At 34.9% G+C, this 26,001-nt stretch overlaps 1 protein-coding gene across 1 annotated transcript in view; it reads left to right on the plus strand.

Annotated features, from left to right (window-relative positions):
- LCA5 (lebercilin LCA5) overlaps positions 1-12,654 on the plus strand; it is a gene marked incomplete at its 3' end in the record, with an annotated part of 57,582 nt that extends 44,928 nt beyond the window's left edge. Inside the window, exons 4-8 of the mRNA XM_080807130.1 lie at positions 5,522-5,659; positions 6,591-6,687; positions 7,379-7,521; positions 10,014-10,146; positions 11,792-12,654. Coding sequence (XP_080663256.1) covers positions 5,522-5,659; positions 6,591-6,687; positions 7,379-7,521; positions 10,014-10,146; positions 11,792-12,654 — 1,374 coding nt within the window. The remainder of the gene's footprint in view (positions 1-5,521; positions 5,660-6,590; positions 6,688-7,378; positions 7,522-10,013; positions 10,147-11,791) is intronic.
- Positions 12,655-26,001: the final 13,347 nt, after the last annotated feature.

Raw genomic sequence — 26,001 nt, forward strand, 5'->3', positions numbered from 1 at the left:
AGGGGGTGAAAAAATAGGAATATAAGAAACAGTGGAAGAACCATGGAACCATGAATAAGATTCAAATTAAGGGAAAATGTAATATATTTCAGTATTTAAAGAGCTGTTTTGGGGCACCTGGGTGGCTCAGTGGGTTAAAGCCTCTGCCTTCAGCTCAGGTCATGATCCCAGGGTCCTGGGATTGAGCCCTACATCGGACCCTCTGCTCGGCAGGGAGCCTGCTTCCCCCTCTCTCTCTGCCTGCCTCTCTGTCTACTTGTGATCTCTGGCTGTCAAATAAATAAATAAATAAATAAATAAATAAATAAATAAATAAAATCTTTGAAAAAAGAAGCTGTTTTGTTGGAAAAGGAGAAATAGATATGCTCTTGGATGTTCCTGAAGGCAGTACAAAGATAACAGATATTTCTGGGAGCAGGTTTCTGCTTATTCATAAGGAGGACCTTTGAAATAATAGGAATTGTCTAATGACAGTGAAATCAAACCCTTTGAATTACTGAACTTTCTGCCACCAGAACTATTTGTACAGAGGCTAAATGATCACCTGCTAGCACTGTTGTAAAAAAAACAAAACAAAACTATTACTATAAGTTGGGCTATGGTTCTTGTTTACCCAAGTGTCTAAATCTCAAGGATTGAGTTACAATAACTCAGCAGAGATGAAAACAGCTGATATTTATAGACTTTTCTAAACAAATGCAATATTGTTATATAAGTGTATATTGCTTTATTAATTAATAAGCAGTAAGTAGAGGTAAGATTAGTTATCATTTGGGTTTGCTTGCAAAAGTTGCTAAATTATATAAACCTTTATTTCTATTAGAGTTACAGTTCTGTGATACTTCCTTTTGGTGAAATATCAGTTAAGTATTTAAATTTTTGTTTAAAGACATTTTGAAATTGACAGTAAAGTAGGGAAAGAAATACCTGTAGTCCTTCCGGCAAAAGATAACCACTATTTATATTTTTTCAGTTCCGTATCTTTAATTTCTAAAAGCACTTTTAATTTTTTTCTTATGAAATATTTTGAACATACAGAAAAGGGAATATTTAAAAGTCATTAATCTACTTACTATTTTGCTACTTTTCCTATAGATCATGTACTTCAGATGTTACTTTAAGGCTTCCTTGTACACTTTTTTCCAAAATATCTCCTTTTCTGCTTTTCTCGCCTCAGAAGTAGTTATTTTTCTGAAGTTGATAGATATATCTCCTTCCTATTTTATTTTCATTGAGTCGTATTTTTAGGAATTGTCTTATTTTTAAATAAGTAGCACATGTGCATTATAAAAAATGAGAAAAATAACTAAAAAACATTCTTACACTGAGATATCACCAATTTTAGCATTTTGGTATATACCCTGTATGTTTTCTGTGTGTACATATTATGTATATTATATGTGAAGAAATTTGCTTTCTATTATTAGCTTTTAGGAATTTCATTTTAATTGAATAATAATTGAATTTTATTAAATATTCAGATGCTTTTCTATTAAAATGATTTTTTTCTCATTTAACACAGAAAATTACATTTTTACATTATTATTAAATTACTCTTATACTTTGCTTTCTTGGTATAAATGGTACTTAGTTGTGATATATTTTTTATACAGTGCTCTATTTCTTTGGCTAATATTTGGGATTTTTACAATATTCACATATAAGAATGGCTTGGCGCGCCTGGGTGGTTCAGTGGGTTAAAGCCTCTGCCTTCGGCTCAGGTCATGATCTCAGGGTCCTGGGATTGAGCCCCGCATCGGGCTCTCTGCTCAGCAGGGAGCCTGCTATCTCTTCTCTCTCTCTGCCTGTCTCTCTGCCAACATGTGATCTCTGTCTGTTAAATAAATAAATGAAATATTAAAAAAAAAAAAAAGAATGGCTTATGATTTATTTTTCAGGCTGTCCTTACCCAGTTTTGGTATCAAGATTATAAAAATTCTCAAAGAATGACTTAATTCAAATTAGTGTTTTCATTTTCTTTGGATAAGTAGTGGAATTACTGAATCAAATGGTATTTCTGTTTTTAAGTTTTTGAGGAACCTGCATATTTTTCTACAGTGATTGTACCAATTTACATTTCCATCGACAGTGTAGTGTATGAGTATACATCCATGCCAACACTTGTTATTTCTTGATTTTTTTGTTTTAGCCATTCTGACAGGTGTAAGATGATACGTTATTGTGGTTTTGGTTTGCATTTCCCTTATGATAAAGGATGTTGAGGATCTTTTCATGGGTCTATTGACCATCTGTTTATTTTCTGGAAAAATGTTGGGTTCTCTGTACATTTTAATCAGATTGTTTTTGTGGTGTTGGATTTTATATCTTTATATGCTTTGGATATTAACCCCTCATCAGATATACTTGCAAATATCATCTCCCATTTATTAGGTAACCCTTTCATTTTGTTGCTTTCCTTCTCTGTGTAAGAGTTTTTTATTTTGGTATAGTCACAATAGTTCATTTTTGCTTTTGTTTCCTTTGTCTGAGAGACATCTAGAAAAATGAATAGAACAACCAATGTGAAAGAGATTACTACCTATGTTATCTTATGGGAGTTTTATGGTTTCAAGTCTCATATTTAGATCTTTAATCCATTATGACTTTATTTTTGTGTATGATATAATAAAATGGTCCAGTTTCCCCAGCACTATTTTTTGACAGACTGTCTTTTCCCCATTCTACACTCTGGACTCCTTTATTGTAGGTTAATTGGCCAAGTAAGTGTGGGTTTATTTCTAGGCTCTATCCTGTTCCGTTGATTTATGTGTCTACTTTTGTACTGGTACCATACTGTTTTCATTACTACATTTTTCTTACCAATCCAGATGCCTTTATTTCATTGTTTGATTCCTATGGCTAGGACTTCTAGTGCTATGTTGAATAAAGGTGGTGAGAGTGGACTTCCTTGTGTTGTTCCTATTCTTAGAGGAAAAGCTCTCAGTTTTTTCACCATTCAGTATGATGTTAGCTTTGGGTTTATATGGTCTTTATTATGTTGAGGTATGTTCCCTCTAAACTCATTTTGTAGAGGTTGGTTTTTTTTTTTTTTGTCATAAGTGGATTTTGAATTTTGTCAAATGTTTTTTCTGTGTATTGAGATGATCATTTGATTTTTATCCTTGGTTTTGCTGATGTGGTGTATCACATTGGTTGATTTGCAAATATTGAACCACCTTTGCATTACTGGAATAAACTTCACTTGTTTGTGGCGAATCGTCCTTTTAATATGTTGTTAGGTTTGCTAATATTTTATTGGGGATTATTGAGGATTCATTGATGTATTTGGAAGCTTTCTCTCCCAAGAAAGAAAGGACCTAAGTAAATTCAGAAATGACAGAGAAGTAACAAATGATACCACAGAGATACAAAATATTATGAGAGGCTACTATGAAAAATTATATGCCAACAAATTGGACAACCTAGAAGAAAAGGATAAATTCCTAGAAACATACAATCTTCTAAAAGTGAATCAGGAAGAAATAGAAAATTTGAACAGACTGACTACTAGTAACAAAATTGAATCAGTAATATAAAAAACTCTGAACAAAGAAAGTCCAGGGCCAGATGAATTCACAGGTGAATTCTACCAGACATTTAAAGAGTTAATACCTATATTCCTCAAACTTCCAAAAAACAGAAGAGGAAAGAAAGCTTCAGATACATTCTACAAGGTCACATTACCTTGATACCAAAACCAGACAAAGGCACTACAAACAAAAAAAAACCCATAGGCCGGTAAAATCCCTTATGAGCATAGACACAAAAAAATTCTCAAAAAAATATTAGCAAACTTCATTCAATATATTTTTAAAAATTACTCACCATGATCAAGATGAGTAATTTATTCCAGGATATCAGGGTGGTCCAGTATTTAAAAATCAGCTTGGGGTGCCTGGGTGGCTCAGTGGGTTAAACAGCCTCTGCCTTCGGCTCAGGTCATGAATATAGTCAATGGTATTGTAATAGCGTTGTATGGTGAGATGTTAGTTATAGTTGTGGTGAGCACAGCGTAAGGTATGGAATTGTGGAATTGCGATGTTGTACACTGCAAACTAATATAACATTATGTGTTAACTATAGTAAAAAATTAAAACTTTAAAAAAAGCCACCTTATAGAAAATATTTTTTCATATATACTCTCCTTCACCTCTGTGTTATTTCAAAGTAGATCTTGAATATCCTATTGTATTATTCATAAATATTTCACTTTTATCTCTCTAAAATAGAAAGACTTTAAAAACAAAATGCCATTAACTGATACCAAGAATAACATCTAAGAAATAACAGCTTTTTAGTATTTTCAAATATCTAGTTAGTGCTCAAGTTTCCAATTGTTGTTTGAACTATTTAAAGACCTTAAGGCATCCCTAGGGTCAGAAGGGTCTACATATGTAACAGTCCTGAGACAATCAGGGGGCTTCAAACGAAATGCATATGAGAAAAAAAATTATACAATTAAAAAAAAGCTGATGGACTGGAAAGAAAAAGTGTGGTGACAGAGTGGAGGGAGGTGTGTGCTTACCACTTAATGCTTTGGCTGTGCCCATTTCCCACTAGGGAATCCTTGAGTTGGGGGATATTTCCTAGGGATGCATCGATGATCTCTTGTCAGACTCCTGGGCATACAGTGGGTAATGGTATTCCTTCAGTTCTCTTTACCTCCTTCTCTTTCCTTTTCTTCCCCTTAGTCACTGTGGTCTCTCCTCAGAGAGAGTGAGGTCCTCCAACTGCCGCACATGTGGCCAGGCAGGTCCCCGCTTAACACCTTTACCCTCCACCTCTTCTGCCAGAAAGGTCGGATGGGCCTGCCACTACCTCTGCCACCTATACCACCCCTGGCTCCACAGCCTCTGCTGATGTCCAGTCCACCCACTTTCAGGTGCAGAGATGGGTGGTTCTCTCAGGTGTCCTGGTGTGCTGTGCAGAAGGGCTTTTGTTTAGTTATGGATGTTTTATGGCTCTGATTAGTTGTAAATTGAAAGGTGGGGAAAAAAGAATGACTCATGCTACCATGATGTTGATGCACCTAAAAGAAAACATTTTAACCTAAATTTTTTCACAAACTTTATGAAAAACATTTGAATACTGTGGACATGACTGTTATTTTCATCTAGAAATGTTTTACAAAGTAACCTCTGCGCCTTGGATAGTGCTGTGTAGTTTTATGCAGCTGTCTTGGTATATATTTGCCTGAATTATGACTCCCAAAAGCCAGTGTTTCTCATCACATCCTTTGGCTGAATTTGCAACCAACTTAAGTGACTGTTCATATATGCTTCAGGCAAATGCTTATGAATTTACAAATCATTGTGAAACGCAAAATAAGGAATAATAGGCTAAGTACCTTACTAAATTGTTGGTAAATCTGTTTTCCAGTTTATGTTCATGAACACAAAGCTCAGCCTGATTTGTAGGTCTTGTATGGTACTACTAAAAACATTATTTCAAATGCTAAGTGCAGTGTTTTACTCTTAAGTTATTTTCAAGTATTATTTTTATGTTTCTATACACATCATAGGAACTATCCAAAAACCTTGAGCTGAGTACTAACAGTTTTCAACGACAGTTGCTTGCTGAAAGGAAAAGGGCATATGAGGCTCATGATGAAAATAAAGTCCTTCAAAAGGAGCTACAACAACTGTATCACAAATTAAAAGTATGTATGTATTTATTTAATGGATAATAGATATGTGAACTATATTGAACACTCAGCATTTTAAAACACTTATTCATATTTGTAATTTGGAGCAATGTAATTTACAAAATTCTATTCTCTTTGGTACTTTTAAAGAAAAGTTTTGTTAATATAATCACTATGACAAATGCCAAAAGTGAAATATTGAATCCTAATAGAATTGATATAACTGAAATAAGTTATGGAATTTTGGAAGGAATTATGGGAACTAGTGTTTTTCTCTGTTGTGTGTTTGAATAATCCAGTGTTCTTCCTCAGATAACCCTAGGATTATTTTAAAAGTTGTTTCAAATAATGCCCTTCATTGTCAGTGTTGAGAGGAAGCATTCACATTATTTAATTTTGTTGAAAGTGTTCTTAATTCTATTCAGAGGTCATTGATGGATGAAAATTTTGTGCAAAATTAAATGCTCATGCATTATCTTACATAGAATTTTCATTTTGTTAATCAAATTCTCAGAAAGAATCATTGCCTCAAAATGATAAAGAACACTATGTTTTTAAAAAGTCTAATTTTTAACGTGTAACTCAAAAGCCATGTTTGAAAGATACTAATGAAATTATTTTGGCCTCTGTTGCCAAGTTGGAAGACAGTTGAAGACAGCTAGCTCTATTAGGTAGGAATGGGTAGAAAATGGACTTTGCCTTATTTACTCTAATTTTTTTGACTGTCAGTACATATTACACTTTTTAGCGAGAATCATTGCCCTAACCTAGATGTCCTAGAGATATTCCTTTCTGTAGTTCAGTAGTTAAGAAGGGAAACTGAACCTGTATATATATTCTAATTTGGTAAGGAAAATACCAGTTGACAAGGTGAGAATTTTTGTTTTATTGTAAAATGCTCCTCTACATCCTTAATTGTATTGTTTTTTGTTTGTTTGTTTTTCAGGAAAAGGAGAGAGAACTGGATATAAAAAACATATATTCTAATCGTCTGCCAAAGTCTTCTCCAAAAAAAGAAAAAGAACTTAGGTCACGAAAAAATGGTATAAAAGTTATTATTTTTGATAACATTGTAGCTGTCACTAATAATAAAATCAAATAATTCTAAAGTAGAAGGAAGGGTAAAGAACTTCATTGAAGTAAATTTAAATTTCCTTATAGTTAATTTTCAGAAATCCTCTTTCTCAGTTTTTCCTAAGGTTTAAACTTTTTCTTATAATTTATTTTTGAAACTTTGAAGATAAGTAAGAAGACTCCAGACTGGTGCTTGATTATATTTTAATGAACCTTTATTTATGCATCACTTAGCTTTAACAGTTACATATTTTACTAATCTTATTGCATCTATTTTTTTCTACTTCTAGAATATTTTTTTTTAAAGAGTATTTTAAAGTTAATCCCAGCTGTCATTTCATTTCACCCATAAATACTTTGGCATTATTATGCATGTCTTTACTTTTTTTTTAAACAAAAGTATAAATTTTCATCTTATAAATTGCAGAAAGTTAAAAACAAACTTTGTAAAAGCTTAATAGGGTTTACCTGTCTAAGTTGTCCTCAAATTACATAATTGCCAGTAAATCCTAGAAATAAAAATGGCAATAGTGAGTAGTCATAGAGCTGAGCAAAACGTGCATTATCTCATGTAGATGGTGAATATATACCAGTTAAATTCCATATATCTTAGCACTGTTCAGTGTGATTAGAAAAATTCTTCCATACTTTTCATGGTAGCTGCATGCCAGAGTGATTTTACAGACCAGTGTACAAAAGGAGTACAAACCAGTGAAGACTTCGAGCTGGAAGAATTTCCTGTGACACCACAAACAGTTATGTGTTATGAAAACAAATGGGAAGAACCTGAACATCTTACTTTGGTGAGTTCAGCAACATGATTAGGTACTAAACTCTAGGTTTGAAGTTATTCCTAAAAACACAATATCAAACATTTTAAAAGTTAGCAATGATGCTAGTACTGTATCTGTGTAAATATGCAAGTAGCCTTCTAAAGAGAGTATTTTATTAAATTCCTTTGGATTGATTCTTAGTTTTCATTGCATCTTCCAGATACATCAAGAAGGTTAGTTATACCTTTCTGGGTTGGAGATAGAAGTTTTTCTTTTTCTTTCCTTTTTTTAGAGAGAGGAGGAGAGAGTGGTGGGAGAGGGAGAGAGAGAGAGTCTTATGCAGGCCCCATGCTCAGTGCAGAGCTGGAAGCAGGGCTTGATCTCACAATCTTGAGATCATGACCTGTGCTAAAATCAAGAATCAGGTGCTTGACTGACTGAAGCCACCCAGGTGCCCCACAGATAGAGGTTTCTTACCTTTTATGTACCCAGATAGTCTCTAAAAACCCTCTTTGCTTTTATACATAATAGCAAATTTTACTAGTTTTCAAATAATTTTTTTAAGATTTGTCTTACATATTTTTGGGCCTCCTATTATGTGCGAATTTTACAGATTAGCTGAATGTTGATCAAAGTATTGCAGTGGACTCTATTTAGATCATTCAAATTAGAGTGAAATTCAGGGGAGTCTGTGTTTGGGCCTTCATTTAAAAGGACTTATAAACACAACACCAGATGTTCTTTTCTCTAAGAGGGTTCTATATTTTAAATTCCAAAGAGAACAATATACTGGGGATCCAGCATATTTTGTATATTCCTGGGGTTTTGTGCCTTAGAGTTTTCCCAGTGACCCTGAGATTTTTTCTTGTGGTATAAAACAGAAAGGATGGGCTGATTTGGTTCCTGGGTAGCTGTACCTGCTGAGTGTCTTTCTTCTTATATTTTCACTATCATTGAAACTAAATCATGTTGTCTCTTTGAAAAGGGTAAAGTGTGGAATAGCAAAGTCATTCTTAACTTTAAAAGGATTAAAAAAATGGTCTTTGTAAGATTCAGCATGAGGAGCAGCAACCTTATACAGTGAAAAGAGTAAAAGAGCCTTGGAGTTAGAACCAGAATTTAATTAAAAAGGCAGTGCTAACATTTTAGTTGTGTGACTTTCTGGAGCCTCAGTTTCCTAATCTATAAAACAGGGATGGTTTACCCATCAGCTTGTGGTAGTCACTAATCACAAAGTTTGTAAAGCTCTTCAGACTGATCCTGCCACTCTGAAGGGTCTTCGCAAAAGGGAGCATTGTTCAAGTGCAAGCTAATTTGCTATTGGAAAGAGATCCAGAATTCAGTGGCTCAAGAAATATATGTTTTCTTTCTTTTCGAATAGAGGAAGGTCAGTGGGTAGTCCATTATAGGTAGATAGCTTTGTTCCTTGGTAGTCATCCTCTTACTGTTCTTATATCTGAAAGAGTGTAGTCTTCCTCTGTATGGTTGGAATTGGCTCACCACCTTTGTGAGAGGGAGAAACACGGAAGTGGAGGGCAAGCAGCTTTTATTTTTATAAATGTGATCGGAAGTTGCATACATACTTTCACTCAAATCCCTTTGGTCCTGTTTAACTGCAAGCGAGACTAGCAGATGTAGTCTCCAGTTGAGCCGCTTTATACCCTGCTAAAACTCAAGGGATTCCTAACTAAAAGGAAGAAGAGGAAAATTGATACTAGGGGACAACATTCTGCTGTACTAATAATAGGTATTTTACTTTTACTCAGAAAAATTATACCCACGCATGAAAGGGACCATAAAAAACAAGTAATTTTAAGTTTATATATATATATTTTTAAAGATTTTATTTATTTATATGACAGAGAGAGATCACAAGTAGACAGGCAGGCAGAGAGAGGGGGGTGGGGAGCAGGGTCCCTGCTGAGCAGAGAGCCCGATGTGGGGCTCGATCCCAGGACCCCGGGACCATGATCTGAGCTGAAGGCAGAGGCTTTAACCCACTGAGCCACCCAGGCGCCCCTTAAGTTTATATTTTATTTGATTTAAATACTATAAAATTTACTGGAGGCTTTGGACACAGTCTTAAGTATAAACTCGAAAGATTCAATGCAGTTGTTACTGCCTGTATTATATTCAGCAGACCTTCCAACGTGGCCTCCATAATTGACTAATAACCTTTCCTGGTTAACTGAATTAATCAGATTTTGTTGTGAAACATACAAAGCAAGGATACTTCCGAAACATGTCTCTTCAGAATTTTTTGTGGGTTATTGGCTTTAATTCCATGATACTCGTTCTGATACATGTTATACTTTCAAAAAAATTTTTAAAAATAATCTTGTGTGCTTCTAAAGCATCTTTCAAAGGATGGTAACTTGTGACTTACTCCTTTATTAAATTAAAATTGGCTTTAATTTCCAACTTATTTGGTGTCATATTTAATGCGAGATGACTCTGATATTAAATAGCTTTTTCCCCTTTTGACATGTGAACTTGCATTTTTTAAAAAAAATATGTAATAGGACCTGGAACTGCAAGAGAGAGGTGAACATGAAGAAGCAAGGATTCTAACCCCAACTGTGAAAACAGAAGAAAAATTTGTTAAAGATCAAGGACTCCGTGTTGTAAATCAGGAAGTTGAAAAGCTGGAGAATGGTAAGAAAATTTGTTTAATCAAGTAATGAGTCAGCATCCTTTGGGAAAGAAAGGGTTAGCATCCCCTGATACTTTCCAGCTGAACAGTAAATTGGTTATACAGAATAAAAAAAGGTTGATACAGTGGTAGGACATGGTCTATTAGGAATCACAAACATTTGAATAAAGTTACTAAGAAAAGAAAAATGCAGCTGTTAAGTTGCTGTTTGGAGTTAGGGAATAAGGACAAGTTACGTTCAGAAAATTCAGATGAAGTAGAATTCAGATAAAAGAGGAAATTTTTGTGTTTGTTAACTAAAGCTTGATGAAGAGATAACTAAAAGACAATGCACTCCATTGGCTTGACCTTGAGACTCTAATCTGTAGCCCAAACATTAAAATCAGTGAATTGTGAGGTCCTGAATATATTCCTGTATGTATTCTTTCATTTTGGTATGAAAGTTTAGTGAACCAACTCACATAGTTTCAGATACTGAAAATGAAGTTCAGGAATAAATTCATTTCCATCTGGATAAAAAGTCTTAATGGTATGGGCAAGAGGGATCCCTGACTCTAATCCTCTGCATATATTTCATTATAGAAGCTTCTTGCAGAGAAATCCTTTTTTTCCCTTTAAATTATGACTTAATTGTTGCTTAAATTAGTGAGTGTATATTTGTGTGTGTGTACTTAAAACAGTTGAAATAGAAGATTTATTTATATTACTATTGGCTAAGGCACAAAAGGAGATGCTTTCACAGTATTAAAACATAGAATAGAAAGGTATTATGGTCAGTTGGGTTTAAGAAGACTGGCCCCTTTTTTTCATCTCTATTTTTTCCCCCTGGAGTTTGTATGAATTAATGACCTCAAACATCAGTGAGAATGTATGCCATTTACCAAAGTTACTCAGAGTAAGTGGTATTTCTTATGCCCATACCTTAAAATACTTGCATGTGTATTTTTCCAAAATAAGGACATTTTCTTAAATCATTCCAGCATAGTTTTCAACTTCAGAAAATTTAACTTTGATACATTTCTCTAATCTGCTGTCCATAGTACAGTTTTATTAGTTGACATAGTATTGTCCTTTATAGCATTTTCTTCTCACCAGAATATGATGATGAATTGCATTTAGTTCTCCTGTCTCTTTAGTTTTCTCTAGATATTTTGTGAGGTCGACATTTTTGATGAATAAAGACCTATTTTTTAAAAATAGAATGTTCATTTGAGGTTTATCTGAAGTGTTCTCTTAATTAGATTCAATTTAATTTATCTTCAGTCAGAATACCAAATAAGGGATATTGTATCTTTTTCAGGGTATGACGTGCAGAGGTTCAATTTAAGTTTAAAATAAACTCCCATCCATCCATCACCTTTCATTCAGTGTATAGCACTATATTAAGTATAAAAAATAGAGAACCTTCTTCCTTACCTCTACACTGAAGAACAAAATTTCTTCCATAAATGTGAATTTTAAATGCAATACACGTTAAGTACATTCTTTCTGAATTCCAGAATATCAAGTGTAGCAATGAAATTTATGGTGTTCATTCTCACTATACTGATAACTAAATTAGACTTTTGTAGAAAATGACAATTGAGTTTTCCTACTTAAAAATATTAACTGCTGTAAAATCCCATTTTTTAAAATTTGATTTTACAGAGTGGGAAAGAGAAGAACTTGTTAAAAAGCAAAAAGACAAAATATCTTTGTTAGAGAGAGAAGAAAAGCCCGCATTGGAAACTGGAAGATACCAAATGGAAATGTATCAAATTCAAAATACAGATAAATTAGAGGAAGAGGAAGAAGAAAGGCTGAAGAGAGAAATGCTACTTGCTAAACTGAATGAAATCAACAGAGAACTCCAAGATTCTCAGAATATAAAATGTCCTCCTCTGCCATTGCTGCCTGATTCGGAATCAAAACTGCATTCCCCAGAGAGAAGCCCCAAAACATACATGTTCTCAGAATCCTCAGAGAGAGTATTTAATGGGCATCATCTGCAAGACATCAGCGTTTTTACTACAAAAGGATATGGTCAGAATCCAGGAAATACTAGAAGCCCGGTCTCCCCAAATGAGCTTGCATTTGGCAGCTATGTGCCTTCGTTTGCAAAAACATCAGGGAAGTCAAATCCATTTAGCCAAAAGAGTGGCCTTTTGGATGTCCAAAGAAACAGTATAGAGAAACTTGGTAAAGACAGTGTAGATTTAATTACAAGAAGAGAGAAAAAAGCTAATCTGATGGAACAGCTCTTTGGTGCCAGTGGCAGCAGCACCATCTCCTCTAAAAGCAGTGACCCAAATTCTCTGGCTGCCAGCAAAGGAGACTTTGATCCTCTAAATTTTCTCTCAGGGGATAAGAGCAGCAGGGATAGAGAACATGATGAAGATGATGACTTTTTCCTCAGTGAAGGAAGAAGTTTTAATCCAAATAGACACCGATTAAAACATGCAAACAGTAAACCAGCAGTAAAAGCAGTGGAATCTGTAGAAGATGAAATTGAAGAGGTAGCCCTGAGATGACTGACTGCAGTATACAGTTTTCCAATTGTAAATATTAAAATATTTTAATACAATATTTATTATAAACCTTTAGAATTTTTAATATTAAAAAGTCCTTATTAAGGAATGATTTTTAATAGACAAATACAGTATAAATGAAAAGAAGTAGATCATATCACAGCACCTAGTTAGTCTGCAAAGAATGAAGGAGACTCTTGAATGAAACCAAAAAGAGAGATATATCTTTCTTGGTTTTGGGTTTTTTATTTACAAATAGGTTTTACCTCTTAATCAGCTCTATAGGAAGTTTTACTCCATTGGAGTTCATATTTATTTCCTATTTTTAATCCCTATTTATTTATTTACTTATTTTTGGTCATGTCCTCACTGAGCTAAATATAGTCGTGTCGAGTGGAAATTAAAAGTGGGAGGCTCTGGGTTGGGAAGCGTAGCTTCCACCCAGATGGTGGAGCCCTGGTGCTACTTAGGAGCCCTGTGCTCTGTGGACAGGAAAGGGGTCCCTTACATAGCATAGCTGAGCTACACATAAGTGGAAGCAGTGACAACAACATAGGGATTTCCCACTTAAGAGAACTGTGCTAACACAGGTTGAATTCAAAAGACATTTGTCTATTTGCGTGGATAATTCCCCTTTCATGGCTCCTAGAAGCTTGGGTACAGTATAATCAGTACTTCTTTTCCTCCCCCTTTTACACTCTATATCTCAGTGACTGGGTATGAGATTTCATACCCAAATATAGGAAATTAAATTTCATCCTAATATAGAAAGATTTTTTCAACTCAATTATGTTTCCAGAGTAATCCAACTTGGAAATTTTAATATATATTTTTAAGGTTTGAACTTACTATCAAAACCAATGATAATGATATTGTAATACTATTGGACTTATAGGACTGATTTTAAAGCAACCTTTGGTTACAAATGTTTTAGAGATGGGGCTTCTGTCTTGCTGAGTAGGGCGGATATTTTTATGTTGAAATGCATGCGTTGGTCTTCTGCTGTTTGTAGCTTACTTCAGCTACAAAGGAGTTGATGACCTTGGATTAAGTTGGGTATGATTGATCTTTAAGAAGTGGTAATATACCACCAACTGAGGAGAAACACTCTTAAAATGAAGAGTGGTGGAAACTGTGTCAGGGAAAGCATAAAAAATGTAGGTTGACGCTTACTCTAAAGTTAGTTCCTGCCCCCTGCCCCAGAATTTAGTATGATTTCTGATGCCAAGCGTATATACTGATGAGGGGACCAAGTTACTGTTTTGAGTTCTTATGAATGCTTATTATTGAATATAATTTCATAACTATTTGGCAAGACTTATCTGGATAGGTCTCTAATGAAAAGATATGCTATCTGTCATCTTCTAAATTGTGTTACTGTCATTTATTGGGAACTGAATCTCCCAAAAGTGCTAAAGTACATTAAAAAAATTGTTTTAGCAAAGAGATTTTTATGTCTGATATAAATAAGCTTTTAGTATGTTGCAAATCATTCTAATATATGTAAACCACAATATTGTAATGCAGTTCTTGATAAAATATTATGTAATGTTAATTTTGTTCATAGCTGCTAATTTTTCTGCCAAAAGTATTCTAATTTTTAGATTGTTTTAAGCGGCTTTTAAAAAGCCTTTTAGTAAAAGTTTTATATTTAGATCATTTAATTAGCCTCTTGGTTTTTTCCTACATAATGTTTTCGAGTCTTTCACCAGATAAAATAAGACAGAATTATTAAAATTCAACCTAAAATTGATATTAAAATGTACAGAACAGGTTTTTCTTTATGAAGAAACCTCAGAGAGTAAATCTTTTTTTTTTTTCTTTTGTAAATGTCAAGTTAAATTTGTTATTTGTACCCAGAACTCTTAACTAATAAAAACTAAAAACACGCTATGGCTCTTTGAGTGATACCTTAGGTCATTTAGGAAATTCATGGTAGAATGGTAGAAAGAGGACCTGCGTAGTTAATTTTTATTATTTTTTTTTTCCTGTCCAGTATTTTTTTTTTCCTATCCAGTATTTTTAATTGAAGTAGATGAATTTGCCCTAAATCAGGTTAGACAGTATGCTAGTCTTAACAGATAATTATAGTTTTAATTAATCCTTTCACCCTTAATAGCTATCCTAATGACATATATTCTCATAATATAAAAAGGTGGGGGTAAGGAGGATTAAATTGAATCATAAAATAAACTTACTTCATGGTTGACTCACTATTTTTCTGATCCTCCTCTCCATCTCCTATCAGACATACTCACCTTCTGGTAACCCTGGTTGGGTGTTGGATATAGCATGCAGATCTGCCTGGTGGAAAGGGAAATGTGTGTTACAGTGACAGTGTGGGGTTTTTAGGATTAAAAAAGGAACTATAAATTAAGCTTTCTCCTTTCTACAGGACAGGTGCCCCTTTCAGATTAAAGTCGCCTTTTTTATCATTTGAAAGTGCTCTCTTTTTAGTAAGGAGCATATAGTCATTCATTAACTGGGTGCCCTGCATGTGGTAGGTGCCAGGAGAGTAAGATAGGCCCTGCGCTTGCCCTCAGAGTGAATGCAGAGCGCAGGAGGCCAGACCACACATAGCTCCATCCCTGCCCTCTCACCTGCTCTCTCACTGTCCTTGGGTTTGCTCAGCTGCTACTGCTCTTGTTTAATACTTTTAAGGTAGTTATGAAGGATGAATGAAATACTTAAGTTAATGCTTGGCAGGGTGCCTGGCACATTATAAGTGTTCAGTAAACATTAGCTGTTCTCATAGCTGATTGACGTTATTTTAGAGTATAATTGAAACATAGAGCATAGGTATGTACATATATTGACACTACACTTTGCACAAGATAACAAGCAAAAAACCTCTCCAAGTTATAAAACATCCATGCTAAATATATTGTGCCCCTTAGGTCTGCACTTGGAACTTTCCTTGCTTTATTCAGCATTAACTATGCAGTAAGCTTCACAGCAAAAATGAAATACAGAAAACACAGGCCTTTATGATTGCATAATGTGAACATTTGTTCCTCAGCTCTCCCACAATGTGTGTATCCTTGGGTAAGCTACAAAACCTCTCTGTATCTGCTTTTCCCCCTCTATAAGATGGGGCTAATAATAGGACCTACCTCATGGTGACTGCATATGTTAAATGAGTTTATACGTGAAGAACAGAAATGTAAAGGCTCAGATTATTGCTGTTGATGTTTCGGAAAGGTGATAGAGAAACAGGGAAGAGAAGTGATACTTGTTGAATGCCAGGCATGGCAGTTGGCGTTTTTATGCATATGCTCCCCATAAAATTTTTTCTCAAGTAGATACTGTTACTCCCATTTTACAGTTGGGGCTAGTAGACTGTAATAATGAAAGTGATGGATACAGGTGATAGACTACATTCAGTAGTGTCAATTTAAGAAGTCCAAAGAAATAAGATATTTCAGAAAATAATCTTGCACTAGTGGTAAGGGACAGAAACCCAAATCAAACCAGCTTAAACAAAACAAGGAAATTATTTTTGGCTTGAATATGGAAAGCTCAGGAAAGTGTGGTTTGATCTGGAGGTTCAAATAATAGTGTTTACTCTGCCCACCTTTTAGCTTGGCTCCCTTTAGCTGGGCACCCGCTTCAAAAAGAAAATCTTCTCTATAGCTCTGGCAAAAGTCTGGTTGGCTAGTTTATGTTATATGCCCACCTACAGGGCTGGTAGTATTGTGTAGAAGGAAGAAACTACTATCCCTCTTCATGGAATGATCACAACTTCTATGGATAGGGGAGGCATTTTTCCCTGACGAAGAAATTTTAGACATAAAAAATCCATTTAGTTATTGTGGGTTTGGTTCTAGACCACCACAATGAAGCAAGTCAAATTATTTTTTTAGTTTTCCAGTGCATATAAAACCTAGGTTTACACTATAGTCTATTAAATGTCCAATGGCATTATGCCTAAAAGCAACATACATACTTTAATAAAAGTATTGCTAAGGGGCGCCTGGGTGGTTCAGTCAGGTATCTGCCTTCAGCTCAGGTCATGATCCCAGGGTCCTGGGACTGAGTTCCACATCAGGCTTGCTGCCCAGCAGAGAGCCTGCTCCTCCCTCTCCCTGTCAAATAAACAAATAAAATATTTTTTAAAATAATAAAAATATTGCTAAAAAAGTGCTTACCATCATCTGAGCTTTCAGCAGGTTGTAATTTTTTTGCTGGTAGAGGTCTTGCCTCAATGTTAATTGCACTGACTGATCAGGGTGATGGTTATTGAATGAGGGTGGATGACTGTGGCAATTTCTTAAAATAAGACAACAATGAAGTTTGCCAAATTAACTCTTCCTTTCATGGTTTCTCTGCAGCATGCAATGCTGTTTGACAGCATTTTACACACAGTAGAGCTTCTCTCAGAATTAGAGGCAATCCTTTCAAAACCTGCCACTGTTTTATCAAGTAAGTTTATGTGATCTTCTAAATCCTTTGTTGTCATCTCAACAGTCTTCACACAATCTTTAGTAGTAAATTTCCATCCCAGGAAAACACTCTTTGCTTGTCCATAAGCAGCAGCTCCTCATCCATTCAGGTTTGATCACAAGATTGCAGTAATGCAGTCGCATCTTCAGGCTCCACTCCTAGTTCTCTTGCTATTTCTACCACATCTTCACTTACTTCCTCTACTGAAGTCTTGAACACCTCCAAGTCATCCGTGGAGGCTGGAATCAGCATCTTCCAAACTCCTGTTCATGCTGACACTCTGAATTCCTCCCATGAATCACAAGTGCTCTTAATGGCATTTAGAATGGTCAATCTTTTCCAGAAGGTTTTCAACTTGCTTTGCCCAGATCCATCAGAGAAATCATGACCTATGGCAGCTACAACCTTACAAAATGTATTTCTTAAGTAAGATTTGAGTGTGAAAATGACTCCTTGATCCATGGCTACAGAAGGGATGCTGTGTTAGGCATGAAAACAGCATGAATCTCACTGCACATCAGCAGAGTTCCTGGGCGACCTGATACGTTGTCGAGCAATAATAATTTGAAAGGAATCTTTTTTCTGAGTACTAGGTCTCAACAGTGGGCTTAAAATATTTAGCAAATGATGTTGTAAGCAGATGTGCCGTCATCCAGGCTTTATTGTTCTACTTATAGAGCATAGGCAGAATAGATTTAGCACATTCTTAAGGACTCTAGGATTTTCAGAATGGTAAATGAGCATTGGCTTCAACCCCAAGTCACTAGTTTCATTGGCTCCTAACAGGGAGTGTTGGCCTGTCTTTTGAAGCTTTGAGACCAGACACTTTTTCATAGCTATGAATGTTCTAGATGGCGTTTTCCAGGATAACGGTTTCATTTGCATTGAAAATCTGTTTGCTGTAGCTTCCATTAATGATCTTAGCTAGATCTCTTGGATAGCTTACTGTAGCTTCTACATCAGCACTTGCTGCTTCACCTTGCATTTTTATGTGAGAGAGATGGCTTCTGTCCTTAAACTTCACAAACCATTATTTGCTAGCTTCAGACTTTTCTTCTGGAGCTTTAACACCTCTCTCAGCCTTCACAGAACTGAAGAGAGTTAGGGTCTTGCTTTGAATTAGGCATTGGCTGAAGGGAATGTTATGGCTGGTCTGATCTTTCCAGACCACTAAAACTTCCCAATATCAGCAGTAAGGCTGTTTCACTTTTTTACCATTCATGTGTTCAATGCAGTCGAATTTTTAATTTCCTTCAAGAACTTTTCCTTCACATTCACAGCTTGGCTCTTTGGCACAAGAAGCCTAGCTTTTGCTCTATGTCAGTATCCAACATGCCTTTCTCACTAAGCATGATCATTTCTAGCTTTTGATTCGAAGTGAGAGACATGTTTCCTTTCACTTGAACACTTAGAGACTATTGTAGGATTATTAATTGGCCTCATTTCAATATTGTTGTGTCTTAAGGAATAAGAATGCCCAAGGGGAGGGACAAAGGGAATGACCAATCTTTGACTGCTCCACAGTCAGAACACACAACAGTTACTGATTAAGTTTGTTATCTTATATGGGAGTAGTTTGCGTCCCAAAACAATTACAATAGTAACATCAAAGATCACAGATTAGATATTTTTGTATGGTTCCAGATGGTAGCTACACTTGCTGGGAGCACAGAATATATCGACTTGTACACCTGAAATTGGTGTAACATTGTGTGCCAGCTATACTTTGATTTAAAAAAAATCACTGATTAAAGATCATCAAATAAAATGAAAAAGGTTAAAATCTGTTATTAACAAGAATCATTAAAATGTGACACAGAAATGAAGTGAGCAAATACTGTTGGAGAAATGACACGAACTTGTTCAATGCAGGGTTGCAACAAAACTTCAAATTATAAAGCAATTTTTTAAAAAAATGTAGTATTTGTGAAGTGTGCAACAAAGTGAAGCATAATAAAGGAGGTATGCCTGTATTTTCCAATTAAAAATATTTAAATTAATGGCTCTTAGGGAAAAACATTGAAAGGTTCTTTATGGAACAAGTGTTAGCTAATCAAAACACCTTATTCCTAGGAACAGGCTACTTTTGTGATATGATTGTAATCATGGGGTTCCATTATGAAGTTCGCTGTTATTGAGGGGTGAGCTGTTTCATCATTATGTAAGATAAGTATGCAAGACAATTAAACTACACTTTGGAATTCAGAGAAAAGTTCCAGATAAGTATTCTTTCATAATAGATGCTACATTTGTGAAATATATTAATATAAATGAACATTCTAGCTCAATCTAGAATAAAACAAAAATTAGAAATGGGTAGCCAGGATAGGGTTCAAAGAATACTGGCTCTTCAGTCAGGAGTTGAGTTGGAGTTTACCAGTTACTAATTACAACCTTGGTCAAATAATCTAATTTTTCTTAAGGTTCCTTAGATGTGAAATGGGGCTGATCATATTTTACAAATGAGGATTAAATGAGATGATGTTTTCTTGAGAGAAGAGAATAGATAATATAAGCTCGTCACTAGAGGGAAAGCATTACCTACCTATTAGCATTTTCTTTTGTTTCTGTATCAGCACCCCAAGCTTTTTTTTTTAAACAACAGAATCTTGTCCTATACTCTGGCATCTTTGAAATCGTCCTGTCTTCATGGACCCATGCAGAAATTGCAGTCCCCCACAGGAGGCATATTGCTGCTGCCATGAACAGGCAGCCTGTGGGAGAAGCAGTTTTACACACATAGTTTTGCTTCTCCAGCTGTTTCCATGGGGAGTAACAGAAACCAGCAGCCCATACTCTCGTCTGAAGGCAGAGTATTAGAATTCAGGAAGAAACCTCCCTGCTAGTATAGCGGGGGGATGCCGTGAATAGCATGGCCAAAGGCGCCTGCCTTTTTTCTCTGTTTAACTGACTTGAATATCAAATTTCAGAATTTTTGTCCCAGTTAATGTGGATTCTGGTAAGGCCTACCTTTCACACTATCTGTAATAGCATCACAGAGTTCAGTTTTTTCATCCTGGTAAAAAGAATCTGAGAATTACCATACACAGACAATCATGGATACTGAAAACTGGGTACACCTAGAAACAAGGGTTTATTGCAGCTTTTTTTCTTCTACACGACCTTCCCTCCAAATCTTAAATTTAGCTTCAATGTTTGTTTCTAATATCAGTGACATCCATAAAGTTTACTCTCCTAAGTATTTACAGAAGAGCTCATTCAAATAATCACAAATCTCTATGTTCCATATCCAAAATATTTTTCAGTAGAGAAATAGTAGAATCAAAGAACATATGCTAGGAAAATCTGTTAATGTTAACATCTCAAACATTATCACTGGGGGCCAGAGTCAGTGGGACACATAACTCTGAAGTCTAGTTTTAAATAAACAAATTTGCTTTATATTTTAGGCAGTTGTTCTCAAAAGTTGTATCTTAACCCGAGCCCCTAAGCCTCACCAGTGTCCCCTGGGAGCTTGTTAGAAGTGCCAATTCTCAGGACCCATCCCAGACCTCCTAAATCAGAAACTCTGGAGGTAAGGCAGTCTCTATCTGTACAAGTTTTCTAGTGATTCTGTTGCAACTCAAGTTTGAAAACCAGTGCTCTAAGCTAACACTAGTAGGTGGTAGTTGGGGACATTCCTATTTAGATTGGCTATCTGCAGGGTTTTGCAAATTGAAATTTAGCACAGCTTGGGATCACAGTGTGCATGTACAGTATATGAACTCACCTTTGCCCCCTCACACTGTACTTTCTGGACTAGAAACAAACCACTGTCTTTTTTATGGCTACAACAGTTATGGCCTGTAACTGTCAGTTCTCTGTGGTATCAGAAGAGTTCAACTAGTCAGGAAAGAGGAATGCTTTTGGAACAACCAGGACCGAAAAGATTGGGTGGTTCATATGTCATTACTCTATTATAGTCTATAATCCCCAAGCTTCCTAAAAAACCTTCAAAATGTTGTCCTACAGCATTCCCTGAATTTCACATTCTTTGTAGAACATACATTTTGGTTTATATAACAAGAAGCTTATTAGATTTAAAAGTTTAGCTTTTCCAAAGTTTGAGAAAAGTGTGTGTGTGTGTGTGTGTGTGTGTGTACTTAATGGTTCATGCAAGTACTTTCTGTGCTGAGGTTTGATAAATATTAAAATTACCTAAATAAAATTAACCTAAAAACAGGGAATATGTTAAATAAAAGAAAAGTTAGAACTAAGTATTCAAATTTCTCATGTGTCCACTTTTTGCATCTGTGAAGACAGATGTATATAAATAAGAATTTCTATATACATCCCAGTGGTAGTGTTTACTTATAGATGAAGTAGGTCATGTTTTCATGAGTTTAGATTTTATATGCTATATAAAGTCTCCATCTGTCTTTCTCTGGCTTTCTTGATTTAGACGGCTATTACCAAAAAACCCCCGCCTCATCAAGGACAGACCTGTTGCTATGTAATCTGCTATAAACATATAGATATAAACAGATAAAGTTGGTGCCAAGTATTGGACCACGTAAAATAGTGGTGTGGTAGTGGTGATAAGGTAGGAGGAGGAGTGGTGGTTGGAGGAAAAGGTGGCAATGAAATTAGCTATATTCCCAAATACGTACTCAGGAGAAACATTTTTCCAGGGTTTAGTTCCCATAAAATGCATTGCCACTAGAAAATGTAGTGGGGTTGCAAGTTTTCAATATATTCTTAAAGCTGTGATTATCCCAATGTTATTTTGGTCCTGGACTAGCAATCTCATAGAGTAATCAATATGTTGGTTCTGACACCCCCATAGCAATCGTAACTTTACCAATTTGTGAAATCATAATTTTACCAATTTCATTTCTACTCTATTGATAAACATGTTCCAAGCAAAGAGTTCTCCTTTAGTTATGAAATTCATCCCTTATGCTCCTTTACCAGTTCTCATTTTCAGCTGTGACTTAATTTCTGTTTCTGTTTTTAAGTATTTTTTTGATTAACTGCAAAGTTTGATAGAGCCAGCAGCATAATTAAATCGGTGCATATTGTCAGTTGGGTCTTTCCTGAGCTGCTGAAAGGTTGCTAGGATACACTCTTAAAGATACAATTCTCTTGATTAATTGCAAAACCTGGATTACCCAAGTAACATTTTTATTAATTCATAAAAATACAGGTCAGGATTGCATTTAAATTTATAGCAAGATGAGTGCTATATATTTCTGGATGCTTTTAGCTTTACAGAAATGTGTTTAGGTACACTTACAAAGAACGTGTTTTGAATAACAATTTAGTGGATGAGAATTAGTCACTTTTATTTAAGAGAGAGTATTCCTTTGTGTTGCACAATATATATGCATTTGGAGCTGAAAGAATTGTGAATTTTAAAGTGCCACTAGGAAATACATCTCCATGGTATCTGTAATACTGCAGAAATGCTATTGTAGTTATTAGGGTTATTATTATTGACATATTCAATTCCAAAATTTCATATAAAGTATGATTGTTGTTTCTGGCTGATTTAATAAAATCAAGAAACTTACAAAGAAAAACAACTTCATTTACAATAGTTCAATGTGATATGGCAGTTGTTTCAAAGGTTAAGAATCAGCAAATGTCTTTAAATGGTTGGCATTCTTCCAACAATTGTTTTATAGCTAATAAGTCTGAATATAACTGACTGAACCTACTCAACTGTCAATCATCAAGTTTATTTATTCATTCATTTCAAAACAGTTTATGGAGCTTCTATTGTAGACAATGCACTTTACTAGAAGTCAAAGTAGATTTTTAGATGACATGAGGTTTTCATTTTGGAAGAGCAACTTCTATACTAATATGGGAGATAGATTGCATCATTTGAGAATTGCAGATAAGAAATAAGAGAGAATGTAAATAACCAGAAAAAAAATGAACAAAATGCCAATAAGTACATGTCTATTAATAATTACTAAGTGTAAGGTCTAAATGCTCCACTCTAAAGATAGAATGGAGGAATGGATAAAAAACAAGACCCAACTATGCTGCTTATAAGAGACTCACTTTAGACCTAAAGACACATACAGACTAAAAGTGAAAGAGATGGAAAAAGATATTCCACACAAATGGAAGCAAAAACAAAAACCAGGATAGCAATACTTAGACAAAATAGAACTTAAAACAAAGACTATAATAAAAGACAAAGAAGGACATTACATAGTGATAAATAAATCAATCCAATAGGATATAACAATTGTAGATATTTATGTACCCTAAATTGGAGTATCTAAATACATAAAGCAAGTATTAACAGACATTAAGAGAGAAAGTGACAGCAATAGAATAGTAGGAGGGGACTTTAACTCCCCACTTACATCACTGGATAGATTGTCCAGGCAGAAAATAAAGTGTCTTTGAAAGACACATTAGACCAGATGGACATAAAAGAGATAGAACGTTCCATCAAAAACAGCAGAATACACATTCTTTTCAAGTGCACGTGGAACATTCTCCAGGACAGATCACATGTTAGGCCACAAAACAAGACTCCATAATCTTAAGAAGATTGAAATCGTATCATACTTCTTTTCCAGCTACAACAGTATGAAACTAGAAATCAGTTACAAGAAAACAAAACAAAAAAAATCCCCGCAAACAAGTGGAGGCTACACAACATGCTAGTTAATAGCCAATGAAGAAATCAATGAGGAAATTTAAAAATACATGAAAACAAAACCACAATATTCCAAAATCTGTGGGATGCAGTAAAAGCAGTTCTAAGATGGAAATATTTAGCAATAAAGGCCTACCTCAAGCAAGAAAAATCTCAGAGAAACAATCTAACCTTACACCTAAAGGAACTAGAAAAAGAAGAACAAAGCCTAGAGCTAATAGAGGAAAGGATATTAAAGATCAGAGCAGAAATAAATAAAATGAGACTAAAAAAATAGGGAAAAAGTCAAGGAAAACAAGAATTTGGTTTTTTAAAAGATAAAATTGATAAACCTTTAGCTAGACTCATCAAGAAAAATAAGAGAGGACCCAAATAAATAAAATCAGAAATGAAAGAGGAGAAGTAACAAATGATACCACAGAAATACAAAGGATTACAAGAGACTATGACAACAAAATTATATGCCAGCAAACTGGACGACTTAAAAGAAGTGGATAAATCCCTGGAAACACAATCTTCCAAAACTGAACCAGGAAGAAATAGAAAATCTGAACAGACCAATTACAAATAACAAAATTGAATCAATAATTTTAAAACTCCCAAGGAACAAAACCCAGGACCAGATTGATTCATTTGAATTATACCAAACATTCTCCTCAAACCAATCCAAAAAATAAAAGAGGAAAGAAAGCTCCCAAATACATCAATGAATCCTCAATAATCCTCAATAAAATATTAGCAAAGCTAATTTAATAATACATTAAAAGGATCATTCATCACAAACAAGTGGAATTTATTCCAGGAATATAAAGATGGTTCAATATTCACAAATCAAACAATGTGATACATTGCATCAATAAAACAAAGGATAAAAATAAAATAATCGGGGTGCCTGGGTGGCTCAGTGGGTTAAAGCCTCTGCTTTTGGCTCAGGTCATGATCCCAGGGTTCTGGGATGGAGCCCCACATCGGGCTCTCTGCTCGGCGGGGAGCCTGCTTCCTCCTCTCTCTGCCTGCCTCTCTGCCTACTTGTGATCTCTGTCTGTCAAATAAATAAATAAAATCTTTAAAAAAAATAAAATAAAATAAAATAATAAAATGATCATCTCAATAGATGTGGGAAAAGCATTTGATAAAATTCAGTATCTATTCATGATAAAAACTTTCAACAAAATGGGTTTAGAGGGAACATATCTCAACATTTTAAGACCACATATGACAAACCAAAGCTAACATCATATCAGTGGGGAAAAACTAAGAGCCTTTTCTCTAAGATCAGGAATAAGACTAGGATGTCCACACACCACCATTATTCAACATAACACTGGAAATCCTTGCCACAGCAATCAGATGACCAAAAGAAATAAAAGGCATCCTTGTTGCTAAGGAAGAAGTCACTATTTGCAGATGACACGATACCATACATAGAAAACTCTAAAGACTCTACCAAAAAACTATTGGAAGTTATAAATGAAATTAGTAAAGTTGTAGAATATAAAATTAATACCCAGAAATCAGTAGTGAAAGATTTACACCCTGAAAACTATAAAACATTGATGAAAGAAATTGAAGATGACCCAAACAAATGGAAAGATATTCCATCCTCATGTATTGAAACAATTAATATTGTTAAAATGTCCGTACTACCTAAAGCAATCTAAAGATTCAATGCAATCCCTATCAAAATACCAACAGTATATTGCACAGAACAAGAAGAATCCTAAAAATTCTAGGGAACCACAAAAGACTCCAAGCAGCCAAAGCAATCTTGGGAAAGAAGAACAAAACAATTCTAGATTTCAAGATTTATTTTAAAGCTGTAGTAATCAAAATAGTATGGTACTGGCACAAAAATCAATACATAGACCAATAGAAGGCCCAGAAATAAACCCACATGTATATGATTGATTAATCTATGACAAAGGGGGACGACTATACAATGAGGAAAAGATAGTCTCTTTAATAAATGGTGCTAAGAAAATTGGACAGTTACATGCAAGAGAATGAAACTGGACCACTTTTTACACCACACACAAAAGGACTGGAGACCTGAAACCATTAAACTCCTAAAAGAGAACATAGGCAATAATTTCTTTGACACTGGCCATAGCAGTACATTTTCTTAGATGTATCTCCTTAGGCAAGGAAAACAAAAGCAAAAATAAATTATTGGGACAGCACCAAAATGAAAAGTTCTGCACTTTCGTGAAGTGAAGAAAACTATCAACAAAACTAAAAGGCAACCTACTGAATGGAAGAAGATATTTATAAGCGATATATTTGCT

Source organism: Martes martes (genome assembly GCF_963455335.1).
Source record: "Martes martes genome assembly, chromosome: 6".
Classification (NCBI taxonomy): Eukaryota; Metazoa; Chordata; class Mammalia; order Carnivora; family Mustelidae; genus Martes; species Martes martes.